The 13,939-nt window shown below is 40.4% G+C and overlaps 1 protein-coding gene and 1 long non-coding RNA gene across 2 annotated transcripts in view; one reads left to right on the top strand and one right to left on the bottom strand.

The window, feature by feature from the left end:
* The window catches only part of LOC310717408, a 216,760-nt gene that overhangs the window by 152,682 nt on the left and 50,139 nt on the right, over positions 1-13,939 (bottom strand). The window lies entirely within an intron of this gene.
* LOC310717071 (E3 ubiquitin/ISG15 ligase TRIM25-like) lies at positions 224-13,938 on the top strand. Its single transcript, XM_083524752.1, has 14 exons — positions 224-939; positions 1,990-2,085; positions 2,603-2,836; positions 4,127-4,280; positions 4,525-4,584; positions 5,234-5,329; positions 5,439-5,489; positions 7,100-7,764; positions 9,370-9,456; positions 9,682-9,915; positions 10,138-10,297; positions 10,689-10,736; positions 10,844-10,909; positions 12,384-13,938. Exons 1-14 carry the CDS (start codon positions 325-327, stop codon positions 12,932-12,934), a joined length of 3,117 nt encoding a protein of 1,038 aa, XP_083380878.1. The 5' UTR covers positions 224-324; the 3' UTR covers positions 12,935-13,938.

The raw sequence follows: 13,939 nt of genomic DNA, 5'->3' as shown, positions 1-13,939 counted from the left end.
ATAGATAGATAGATAGATAGATAGATAGATAGATGGTTTGGGTGGGTGGAGAGAAAGCTGAACAGATAGATAGATAAATGTAACTCTAAATGGATAAAACATCTCACTCCCTCTTTCTTTCTATCATTTTTATCTTTCTTTCATGTTTTTTTTTTCTCATGTCCTTTTTACATTCCTTCCTTTCTTATTTTTCAAGTATCGTATTCTTGGCAACAGGCTCCTCCCCTTCCTCCGACTGACCACGCCCTCATGCGTCTGACGCACATAAACAAAGCCGTCAGTCTGTCACACGCTGAGACGCTGGTGTTTGTGTTTGTTTGAGAAATGGCGCACGCGGGGGTGTTTCTGGAACATGACCAGTTTAACTGCTCTATCTGTCTGGATGTGCTGAAGGACCCGGTGACGGTTCCCTGCGGCCACAGCTACTGTAAAGCCTGCATTAAAGGCTATTGGGACCAGGACGACTACCTGGGCGTTTATGGCTGCCCTCAGTGCAGGCAGAGCTTCACTCCGAGGCCCGTCCTGGGCAGGAACACGATGCTGGCCGACGTGGTGGAAAAACTGAAACAGACCGCGATCCGTGCAGCTTCTGCGCCGAACGCCGAGCCGAGTGAAGCCGAGACGAGTGGAGCCGAGCCGGGGGAAGTGCCGTGCGACGTGTGCACGGGGAACCGCAGCCTAGCCGTCAGGTCGTGCCTGGTTTGCCTGGCGTCCTACTGCGAGGACCACCTGAAGCCGCACTACGAGTCTGCCGCTTTCCAGAAGCACAGGCTCACGGCACCGACCTCCAGCCTGCAGGACAGCCTCTGTCCCCGCCATGACAAGCTGCTGGAGGTCTTCTGTAAGACGGAGCAGCGGTGCATCTGCTATCTCTGTTTAACCGACGAGCACAAGGGCCATGACACGGTTTTAGCCTCCACCGAGATAAACGAGAAAAAGGTGAAGCTGGAAACAACGCCGTGCTTTTATTTATTATCTGTGTTTATTTCATTTAGGAGAAAAAAAATACAAGTTTGAGTTTTCGCTGAATTTCACTTTCACAATGAATCACCATCCCGAATACAAACATTATAAATAAACCAACAGAAATTTGATCGGACTTTATTCTATTCAATCGATTTCATTCACGCGTCCGATTAAATTCCTCTGCTGATTTAATTATCTCTGAACCCATTTAATAGCAATACGGGTTTCTTTTATGTCAAATGTGGACCAATCACACGACGCCACGTCACGATCTTTTTTTTTTTAAAATTATTTATGGACATTTTGAAATCGATTCTATTTCTAGGACTCGCTTCTAAGAGTCGATTCCACTTACTATGATTCCTCGTTTGTAAAAGATGTTATTTCCATACGACATTGTTATATGTTTGAATTTTATTTCTTGGAAAGGGTTCAAACACAATTATTTATAAAAATGTAACTCGACTGTTAAACCAATCACACGATGCCACGTCATCGGTCTTTTATTGCGGACATTTTGGAATCGATTCTATTTTAATGACTCGCTTTTGAGAGTCGATTCTACTTAGCTCGTTCTAAAAGATGTTATTTCCATAATACATTATTACATGATTTATATGATTGGACCTAAACTGATATATCTGGCCATTTCATTGCATTCAAATAATTTTTTTTCTTGTGAACTTCGGGCCAATAATAATTAAAATTTCCTTATACTGTGTGTAAGCTATTGTGCAACACAATTATACTAACAATCAAATCAAAGTCAAAAATCTCCCTCTTTATTTTTGTATTAGTTTTCAGGAATGGTAAGTTTACAACTTGGAATCTTTCCAAATTCCTCCAGATGGAATTTCCCATGAAGCGTGCATCTCCCGTGGTGCCTTCTGAATAAAACACCTCAGCACCGTGTGCTTATATCACTTCAGAATGCTCGTTGCAATTCCACTTTCTCGCACCACTTCGCTCACACCACTGGCTACAATTTTCCAATATAACGTACGTATTACTGTGGATTTACAGGATGCTCTGGCAGAAACACAAAGGAAATTCCAGCAAAGAATTGAGGAGCGAGAAAAAGATTTGGAGGAGCTCAGGCGAGCCACTCAATCGCTTACAGTGAGTCTGACCAGGAAGTGTATCTCCTTCATGATCTCTTTAATCATTCTCTCCAGCTTCTATCTTTCAATCATTCATTTTAAGAGCACACACCTGTCAGCCCTGAAAAGTTTACTGACACCTGAATGTTTTTGAATATCCCATTCCACAATTAGTCGTAATGTGCTGGTAGAATAGCCTCCACTCTTCTGAGATGATGTTCCACTAGATTTTGTGGGGATTTGTGCCGATTCAGCTATAATGGTGTTATTAAAGTCAAGTAGTGATGTGGAGGCCTGGGGTGCAGTCAGAGTTCACATTCATCCCAAAGTTGTTCATTAGCGTTATAGAGGGGTAAGATCTTCCACTCCAACCCATGTAAAGCATATCTTCACCGAGCTGGCTTTGTGCGTTGTCCTACTGGAACTGGTTCGGCTCTCCTATGTCATAGTCCAATACTTTTGTCAGTACAGTGTAGAATAATTTGATCCAGTTTAGACGTTTTGCTTTATTTTCCTTGTATTTCCGTCACCTCCAGCGGTCGGCGAAGGCGGCCCTCGAGGAGAGCGAGCGCATCTTCACTGAGCTGGTTTGCTCGATCGAGCGGCGGCGTATGGAGGTGAAGGAGCTGATCCGCGCCCAGGAGAGAGCGGCCACGAGCCAAGCCGAGCAGCTTCTCCGCCAGCTGGAGCAGGAGATCGGCGAGCTGAAGAAACGAGACACAGAGTTAAGCCAGCTCGCTCAAATCGAGAACCAGATCTCCTTCTTGCAGGTAGAACTTGCAGGTAGAACTTCTGAGACTTGTAGAGGTTTGCTCTGGCCCAAGCAGGAGCTAGCAGAACATCTACAGGGTTGTAGGGGTTTTTTTTCGTTTGTTTGTTTGTTTTTTACCCACTAGTAAATAGAAATCCACAATTCTAGAAACATTGATATAAAAAAAAAAAAAACTAAAACCAGAGAATTTTGTACAACAACGTTTTAGTGCCACGTGTAAAAAAAGATGACGAGGGAAAAAAAAAGTCACGTGCCGGCGTTCAATTCCTTCACGGTCGATTTCCTTGATCATCATCTTCAGAGTTGAGAAACATTTTCTTAATGTCTGTCTGATTTAATTTTTTATTTCTGAATACATTGTTTCCTACAGAACTGCTGCAGTGTTCGTTTATTAAACTAGAACTCTGAGCTAATGTGCCAAAAAAAAGGATTTATTTATATTTTCCATATTTCAGTTTTATTCTCAAAATAGTTTCACTTTTGTTTTCGCTTTCAAAATATATTGACACTTATCGTAATTTAGCCTTTTTTGTTTCATAATATTTCAACTTTATTCTCATAATTTTAACTTAATAAAGTTGAAATGTTTTAACAATAATCATAATTTGGACTTAAAATATTTCAGAAATTTTTTTTTCCTCATATTTTAGCCTTTTTTATTCAACCTATTTTCACCATTATTGTAATTTTGACTTTTATTTTCTTGATATTTCAACTTTATTCTAATCATTTTGAGATTTTCTAAATATTTCAACTCTCATAATTCTGACTTTATTTTTAAAACATTTCGACTTATCTCACAATTTTTACTTTATTTTCTTAATATTTCAACTTTATTATTGTAATATGCACTTTATTCTCAAAATATTTTGATTTTATTCTTATAATTTTGACATTATTTTTCAGAATATTTTGACTTTTCTCATAATTTTTACTTTATTTTCAGAATATTTTGACTTATTCTTGTATTCGTGGTCTTAGATCTTTTTATCTTTTTAATGTGGCACTAAAACGCCGTCGTAAAAACATGTCTCCCTGTGCATATCAACGATTCACTATAATCTCATACTGTAAGCAACTGCAAGCGGACCGTTTCCCAAAGAGCATCATTTAATTATTCAGATTCTGAGTTTGAAATGTACTAGGGTTAGGGTTAGGGTTAGGGTGAGGTTTAGATTGGTTTATTAAGCGTTCACGGATACTTGGATGTAGATTTTATCTGTAAACAGGAAGAGATTATTACCGTAGCTCAGCATCACTAATCTATAGAACCATTCTCTCTGCTTAGAACTACGGCTCAGTGTGTGTCCAGCCAGTGTGTATGGACGTTCCCTGCATCACCTTGGACCCCGATTTCGGTTGCGTGATGAGCGCCGTGTCAGAGTTCCAAGCCCTGATCGACGACGTGTGCCAAGGTGGATTTGTGAATATTTCTGAAAAAGGTAAGCAGATAAAAAAAAAATAACGTGACTCCGACCCACGTGTCAGTAAATCGGCAGTCTAGTTAGTAAATTATGATGTGTTCCTCATGATCATAATAATGTTCTGTAGTGTAGTTTAAGCAAAAATCAAAGGATGCTGTCAAGAATTCTGAATACCCCAGTGAACAAATACAATGCTTTTTGGTCCTAATTGGTAAAAAAAAAAACATTGCTAACGTATGTAACAAATGCTTTTGTTTCGAAGTCAGTGACGTTACCATCATTCAGAATGCCATGCCGAAAGCTGACTCCGAGTCGAACACAGGTGAGCATGCAGGAGACGTCAGTTTCTCACGATTTCTCTCATGATTTATTGCTGCAAATAATTTTGCCACGTCTGAGCAGCTTCCAGTGATCCTAAAAAAAAAATCCTCAAATCGTATTGAGTGCATTGATGAGTAGATTTACAGTATGGCTACAGTGATATACTGATCAGAATCAGCAGTCTGAATCATGTGTCTGTTCAATTGGTGATGGTGGTCTCAAAGGTTATTTGCAAGGCTCTTCTGTTTAGAAATGTTAGTCTGGAAAACTGCGTTTGTGCTGCGCGTTGTGTTGCTTGTTTTCTGCCCGAAATCATGTTGCTGTAAAAGTGGATTTCTCGCCAGGAGTATCAGAAATGAAGGTCCGGGAGTTATTCTTAAAGTACGGGAGTCTGAATACGGGGGGCTTGAATCGAGCATTTGAATTCAAGATTGAAATATCGGGGAGTAGGAATCAGGGAGTCTGAATATTAGGATTTAAATGCAAATGTACAATTTATTTTTTTTTATTTTATTAAAACGCCAACACCATGTACAATTCTCACAATATTTAGTAAGCACTGTACAAACCTCTTACCTGATGTTCAGTAATTCACCGTGATCCTATAAATACAACTGCTCTTTTATTAATACATGCTTTTTCCTGTATAGTTCTCCAGACACCCCCAGTCTTTCAAGGGTTTTTTGGCCAAAGCACTTTTAATGTTCCCATGGCATTCGGTGCTTTCACAATATCATCACCAAATGGTGAGTGTGTGGAGATTTTTATTATATTTAAAATTTTTACATTTCCTGCGTGTTAGATCTATACAGTACCATCACTCCTTTACTTCTTTCTCCTCTTTTTCTGCTGTAGGCTGCAGAACGGCTCCTCGACTGAGACTCCATCAGCGGAGAAGACGGCGATAGCGTCGCAGCCGACCCGTCTAACACACGCGCATCAGTATTCAGCGTTTCAGTGTCACTGACAATTATATAATATATGTTTAAAGATTATTCTTATTTAAAGAAAGAAAATACTTTAAAAGATTCTCATGTATTATAAATGGTGAAAAGATTTACGAGTGACTATTTTTTTAAAAATCGCAAAAATTGAAAAGGAAACGGCTTTAGGAGAACCTGGAGGATTCTGTTTCAAACGTCGACGTGAGTTATTTATCTGCCGTGAAACGATTATTGTGGACAATTTATTAACAATTATTATGCGGAGTAACATAAAAATTGCTTTGTTTGCGTTTTTAATTCTGCCAAGTTTTAGTCATTAAGTTTGTGGTACGTGCTTTAATGTTTGTGAATTATATTTTACTCATTTTTTTTTTATATTATACGTACATAAAATGACAACGCCAAATGCTTATTTTTCACAACATGGAAAATAAAGTGTTTCTGGAAACAGCTTTGTGTTTTATACAAAGGATTTTTTGGACAAATTAGCTTTTTTTTTTTTTAAATAGTCATCTATTGTTTTATGGTTAATTAATTTCCTTATACCTGTGCATCGATACATTTATTGTTGTAATCCAGAAATCTAGATTAAGGAGTCATAATGTGAGAGTCTGAATTATAGAGTCCAGATCAAGGAGTCTGAATCTGGGAGTCCAAATCAATGACTTTGAATGTGATCATTCGGATCAGGAGTCTGAAATCAAGATATCAAACGAGGATCTGAATTATGGGGTTCTCATCAAGGAGTCTGAATCTGGGAATCTGAACTCAAGAAGTGAAAACGCAAGAGTCTGATTTGGAGAGTCCTGATCATGCAGTCTGAATCAAGTCAGAGTTCAAATCAAGTCACAAGGGAGTCTAAAATCAAGAAGTCAAAATGCGAAAGTCTGGATTACGGAGTCCATATGTGCCGTAAAAGTTAAAATGTGATCGGATGGATTAAGGAATCAGAAATTGAGAAGTCAAAATGCGAGCGTTTGAATTACGGAGTCCAAATCAAGGAGTGTAAATGTGATTTGATTGGATTGGAAATCTAAAATCAAGCAGTGAAAACGCGAAAGTCTTGAATAGGGATGTCAAATTAAGGGGTCGGAATCTCGTATTTTAAAACTAGGAGTCAGAATGTGAGTATTTGGATCAGGAAACCCGAAATCAAGAAGTCAAAACGAGTCACGAGCATTTTTTTATTTCTTGCTTATAATGCATATCAAGTCCACATAGTCAGTAAGTAATAAAGTATTTCTAATGGATGTATATAAAAAGTAAGTAAAAAAAACGATGTTTCCTGACAAACAGGACGGGTTGGAAACAAAGAAATCCTGAAGTGTTCCTTAAAACACCATACAGCCCATGGTGTTTTGCTTCATTTTTTTCTCATTTCTTGGACCAGGTAACTGAGCTACATGACATGTAATCAGGTCTTGAAATGTTTGCTGTTCCATAAAACATTGTCCTATCAGTTCTATGTAAAGCAGCCTGTGCACCTGCTACACTTCCATGCCTGTAGCACAGGGAAATGACCCTCCACTGTTCGTCTCCGGCCTCTGATTGGTCGCTGCGAGCTGTTTTGAGTGCAACCTGGATCGCCTTTCACCTGTGCAGCTGTTCCCACGCCCAGTGTGTGTGTGTGTGTGTTGAAAGACTTTGCTCTGTGTTTCCCTTATCTGTCACTGAAAATGGCAGCCGCAGCTACTATCTCAGTGGACGAGGACCAATTCTGCTGCCCCGTTTGCTTGGAGGTGTTGAGGGATCCGGTGACTATCCCCTGTGGCCATAGTTACTGCATGGACTGTATTAAAAGCTACTGGAAGAAAACCGAGCACAAGTCGGGATACACCTGCCCTCAGTGCCGGAGAGGCTTCAGCCCGAGGCCTGCTCTGGCCAGGAACACGGTGCTGGCAGGTCTGGTGGAGAAGCTGCGAGAGAAGCTAAGGGAGGCCGGGATCCAGGAGGCTCCTCCGGTGGAGTGCGATACATGTCAGGGGAAAAAGCAGCGAGCCGTGAAGTCATGCTTGAAGTGCCTGGGCTCGTATTGCGAGACTCACCTCAAGCAGCACAAGACGCACAAACTAACAGACGCAACCAGGCAGCTGCATAAGGGAGTGTGTAATCGACACGGCCGGCTGTTCAAGCTGTACTGTCGCACAGATCAGCAGCTTGTCTGCACACTCTGCGTGACAGACGGACACGCCGGACATCACACGTTGCCAGCCGTCGAGGAGAGGACCGAAAAACAGGTGGGGGGGACATTTTGATTGGGATTTTACTCAGGGGTCACTTTTTATTTTCCACAGACATTTTTTCAGGAGCTTCCATTGTAATCCATGCGCTCATTGATTAACCAGCCATTATGTCATCACACATGAATCAGAAAGCAAACATTATTTGCTGAGGGAGGGGATGAAAGGGCGGCGGTGTAACGTCCCGTGCACTGATTCGGGGAAATTCATGAAGCGTGTACTTACATTACGACCAAACTAATCAAATGTGTTTCAACAAATAAGATACTAGAAAGCAATTAAATGTATGCGAAATCGATGACATACAGTAACAAATGTTCAAAAAAGGAAAAGTAAGTAAGATTTTAAGGCTCGTGTCTCCTGCGTGACCTCTCTGACTTTGCCAATGATCAATAATTAACTGCACAACTCCTGTCGCCGTGTCCAAACAGAATTAGCAATACTGATTACAAGTTTATTAGCTAAGTGCAAACATGTTTGCTGTGCTTTGGATACAAGAGAGTAGTTTCTTTAACACGGAAGACTTTTTCCTTCTTGCTCATTATCCTGGAGTTATTCTTGCTCTTCAAAGCATTTTCCCTTCAAATACGAGCAAAAGTATTGGGACACCTGACTTTTTCCATCCATATGTGTGTCTTTTTTTCCAACTGCTACTACAAAGATGGAGGCCCACAATTATAAAGGCTTTGGATGTCACATGATAAATGAATTGTGTTTAAATAACACGTTAAATGAATAAAATAGGAAAAGAAATCTAGTGGAAAATAGAGGATAAACATTACATATACACATGCAATCATTAAGAGAAGACAAGTTTGACTTTTTATATTTATATAAATATATATTAATATAGGGCTGTTAAATTGAACGTGTTAACACAAATTCATTATCAACGGCACGAATTTTATTAATGTGCGATTAACGCAGCACACATTTCTGTTTGACCCTTTTTATTAAAGTATAAATATATAAATATAAAAGTGGCAAAATTAAAACCTTTAATGCACACATTTATGCGGGACGTCCTTTCTTTACTCAGATATAAAATGTAAATATATACAGTACAGCGAAAAAATTTTTTTAATCACTAAACATTTGTTTTAATGATGTGCCAAGTCTCATATCAAGCACCAAAAACCGCCATGATTTTTCTACTTCTTTTTCTTCTCTTTCTTTATTGCCATTACCGCTATCTACTGTGGTAATGGATCAGAGACTTAAATCTTTATTACCCAGACTAAAGAACTGCCATGATGCACACATCCGGCAATTAAAACAGTCCGTGTGGAAACATAGCAAAAGTTTTGTTTGTGTGTGTATATATATATATATATATATATATATATATATATATATATATATATATATATATATATATATATATATATATATATAATAAATTATATATATATATATATATATATATATATATATATATATATATATATATATATATATATATATCGTCATTCAAGTGTAAACTCAATCTGAAAACTCAAACTTGTCTTCTCGGAATGACTGCATGTAAAATTGATAATTAAGTGACTATTATGTGTCTGAAGAGTTTTACTGAATGCCTTTCGGATGTTCCTCCAACAACAGAGGCAGTTAGAAGAGGCCTTGAGGAAATCGAAACAAAGGAGCAAGGAGAAAGAGAAGGAGCTCCGGAATATCATGAAATACCTCAAGGTAAGTAGGAGCGATAACAACAACCGTTCTTGAACTTGAAAAACCCCTATAGATATTTGTGGAAAACATTACACTCTCATTCATTCTGTGACATCAATGCTCAGTGGTTAAGCTTCTGGGTTATTGATTTGAAGGCCAGAGGTTTAAATCATCATTCATCATTCAGCTCCTTATAAAATCCTTGACCCCAAACAAAAAGCATGTTACTGAATCTTCGCTCCTCAGCGCTCTACACAGGCGGTGGAGGAAGACAGCGAGAAAATCTGCACCAAGCTGCTGCGCTCTATTGAGAGGAAACACGGAGAGGTGAAGGAGCTGCTCAGAGCTGAAGAGGGAGCTGCACTGGCCCAAGCTGAGGGACTGCTGGAGAACCTGGACCAACAGGCTGAAGATACCAGGAGGAAGGAAGCTGAGCTGGAGCTACTCTCAGGCACTGACGATCACATCCACTTCCTGTTGGTAAACCTTGTTTTGTCTTTAACAGGTGACTTGACTGGTTCATTTTGGATCAATGTAACAGAGAATGTCACTGGTGAGGAACAGGAGAGGATATATCTAAACTGATAGAAGATATCTGAGTTCCATTCAACAATCCGGAGATACGGATTACGAATCAGAAATTGTAGCCTTGATTTGAGAACGTGGTCTAACTTCAGGCTTTTGCCGTCTGTTTGTGTTTAGAAATGCAAACCCCTATTGATTCCTGCTGATCCTGACGAGCTTCCGGATGTCGACGTCCATCCGTACTTCTCGCTGATGGTCCTGAGAAAAGCCATTACAGAGCTGAGAGCGCGAGTGAATGACATGTGTGACAGGGAGTTAGCAAGGATCTCAGATTTAAGTGAGTCGGGCATCGATGTCGAGTGAACTGAAATTCTTGCTCTAAAATGTTTTACTTTATTAGACAGGTCACTTTTATGGACGGCTGATGGAGCCAAGGACTCAACAGTGCGCCCTTACAGGACAATAGCAAGTGGTGATGTTGCTATACCACCGGTACAGTAGTATAGCTGGAAGTGGTGTAGGATCAACTTTGGGTAGACTTCTGATTGGGAGGTCGTGAGTTCAAAGCCCAGTACAACTAAGCTGCCACTGATGGGCCCTTGAGCAGGGCCCTTATTGCTCAGTTGTGCAAATGAGTTTAAAATTCTAAGCATTTCTGAATAAGGACGTCTGTCGTTTTCCGTTAATGTAAAGCTGATCTTGTCTTGTGTTTTTCTTTGTGCTTCCAGTTAAAGATGACCAGAGTCTGCCAGCTGAAAGCCCCACTCCTGAAACCGGTAAATCCCAACACACACCTTAAAAACTTATTTCTAACTTTTTTAATGAATATTAGAGCAGAAATCAGTACTCAAGGTGACCGTTTTCATACACGCCTTCCTTTCAGTTTCTCCTGTGAGAAGTGTGGACCAGGGACAAAGTGAGCTGAGGTCAAGAGCCGACTTTTTGCAGTGTAAGCATGGTTTTCTCAGAGATCTGCTCATTATGAACTTATGAAGCGTTTTAATTTGCTACTACAGCAATTAGAGCTGTGGTGCCAATGTAGCTAATGAGTCTCATCTGAAATATTTTCTGTAAACAAAGACTTAAATTCCACTCCATCTTCAGTAATGTGGATTAAGATTTTAAAGCATTCATAAAAGGCACTAAGTTTTTACTACATTCATAGCTGTACGTAGCAATTTTTGGACCAGCGGTTAAGACGTCAGACTTCTGATCGGAAAGTCATGAGAAGGCAGGACTTGCTAATCCGGCATTGCTATGCTCTTGAACAAGGCCCATAAAAATCAACTGGTCAGGTGTGCAAGTGTAAGTTATTCTGAAGAAGTGTATCCGAAAAAAAACTCTGTCAAGCTAAATGTCCAAATGTTTGGGGAGGGGATTTTCTCCGTAATTTAGTTTTGTGCTACATTTACACTAATCCGGATCGATTTGAAAACGCTGTTTCATTTAAAAATGCTCCGCATCCACACTATTGTTTTCACTTGTTTTCCAAAAGTTGCTCATCCACACTAAAACGTTCACACTGTGAAAACGGTGCTTTCAAATGCATCCAATTTGGAGAGCGTTTTCAAAAAGAAGCGTTTGTTGATTAAAAAATGATGTCTCAGTGTGGACGGGAGGTCAAAATGGAGGAAAATATATGCTTTTTTAAACAAAAACATACCAGAGTGGACTTGGCCCTGGCCTATTCCCATCTATCTGTCAGCATGGGAATGTGGGCCGCTTACCCACCTTTTGGAACTGTACCATCAGGAAGCAGCATAAAATTTGAATGGAAGCACTATCACCCACTACCGCATACCCGAGTTCACCTTACTGGTGCAACAGAAAAGTGTTTGTTGTTCATTGGAAAGATTTCAATAGTTGGCTATACTCTGTTTAACTGGGAGGGATGTAATTCTCTACTTTGCACCAAGGGGGCATATGTGAGTTAATGTATGTGCAATAAGGTATTGCACCTCCAAATGCGTTGTAATGTCCCGTAACGCGCATTAGGATCAATTTAGAAAGAATCTTTACAGTTTTAGGGTAAGAGGTAGCTAAGGATGTTGGACTTCTGATTGCAAGGTTGTGAGGTTAAATCCCATCACTAGCACTACCACTGTTGGGCCCTTGTGCAAGGTCCTTAACCCTCAAGTGCTTTAGTGTTTTAGATAATTGCAAGTCGCTTTGGTTAAGAATGTCTGCCAAATGTCATCAATGTAAAAGAAATCGCTGCTAGGTGGAAATTGTCCAAGAGCAATTCAATAGAAACCGAAATAACTGCAAGGTTGGTCCGAATTCCTCAGAAGTCGGAGAGGGTCTTAAAAAAAAGTCCAGTGTATGTAATGTTTAGAGTAAAATGTCTTACCATATGACATCACCAGAGCAAATCTTCTACATACTCATTGACAGCCATATTGTCATTATTTCTTTATCTACAGTGTGCTGTGAGGTGACACTGGACCCAAACACTGCCAACTCCTTCCTCTGCCTTTCAGAGGGAAACCGGAAGGTCAGCACCTGCTATGATTCCCAGCACTACCCGGACCATAAGGAGAGGTTCAGCAGCTGGGCTCAGGTGCTGGCCAGGGAGGCCATCTCCACACGCCGTTACTGGGAGGTGGAGTGGAGCGGCAGCGGTGGGATTGGAATCGGAGTTTCCTACAAAGGGATAAATCGGCACAGTGGGAGCGCCGACGGAAAACTGGGCTGCAATTCCAAATCGTGGAGTCTCAACCTTTGCAACAGCCATTGTACATTTCAGCACAATAAAACCAAGCTGGAGATCCCATCTCCCATTTCTGCCAGGATAGGAGTGTACGTGGACCACAAGGCAGGGATTCTAGCCTTCTACTGCATTTCTCCAAGAAGGGACACAATGACCTTGCTGCACAGGATATTCACAACGTTCTCTCATCCTCTGTATCCCGGATTTTGGCTTGGGCCTGGTTCCACACTCAAGCTGTGCTCCATCCTTAAATTCTCAGCTTAGGAAATGGGCGAATCCACAAAGCATCTCAAGTGGACTTGTTGTAGATCTTCCATTTCCAATAACCAGTATGATTGAAAAGCTTATCTAGTATCTCTAGATCTGTTTAGATCTAAAGATGTATGAGGTATTTAAAAGTTCCGTTACTAGTTTGTAACACCCCAACAAATGGCAGCACAAGGCTGCGCACACAGTCACAGGGAGCACCGACTTTTTTAAGCGTGTGCACCAAAAGATATCATCCTGTGTACATCAGGAGCTGTGCAAACTGTGCCATTGCATCGTGGACAGTATGATGGATCAGCAAACCGGATGCTCCACGACGACAATGCACAGTCACGAGCTCTCCTCACACGCAGGTTTCTTGCCCAAAACACAATCTCAATTCTGCACCCACCCAACTTACCAGATTTGGCTCCTGCAGACCTCGCCCTCCTCCCGAAGATGAAGATTCAGCACTAAGGTCGAAGTTTTGCCACCATTTTCGAAATAATGACTTCCAGGACACATTCCATAAGTGGCAGGAGCGTTGAAAGTGCTGTATTGCTGTGCAAGGGGACTATTTTAAAAGGTGATAGTGTGTAAACAAATATCATATGTATCATGTAAACCATTTGCTGCTTCAGATAACTTTACATGAACAGCCTTGAGGTTGCTGTGGAGCTTTATAGTCAAACCATGAAGATAAATTTGGACTGTAACTAATACAGTCTGCTACAATCGCTTAGGGTTGCAGTTGCCATGTACAGTAACCAATTGATCAAGTATGAATAGACTTTGTCACCCAGATGGGAACAGCTCCCTCTGGAGTCTGGTTCCTCTCAATGTTTCTTCCTCATACCGTCTCAGGCAGTTCGCCACTGGTTCACTCAATAGGGATAAATGTATAGAAACAAATTTACGATGAAAAAATTTATATTTGGAATTTATTGCATTCTGTAATGCTGAATGGGGGAAATGTCCATTGTTATACAAATAAATGTGAATTAAAAAGAAATCAACACTCAG

This window comes from Silurus aristotelis, assembly GCF_946808225.1.
Source record: "Silurus aristotelis genome assembly, chromosome: 22".
Lineage (NCBI taxonomy): Eukaryota > Metazoa > Chordata > Actinopteri > Siluriformes > Siluridae > Silurus > Silurus aristotelis.
Note: the sequence above shows the minus strand (reverse complement) of the source record. Positions and strands in the feature narration are given on the sequence as shown.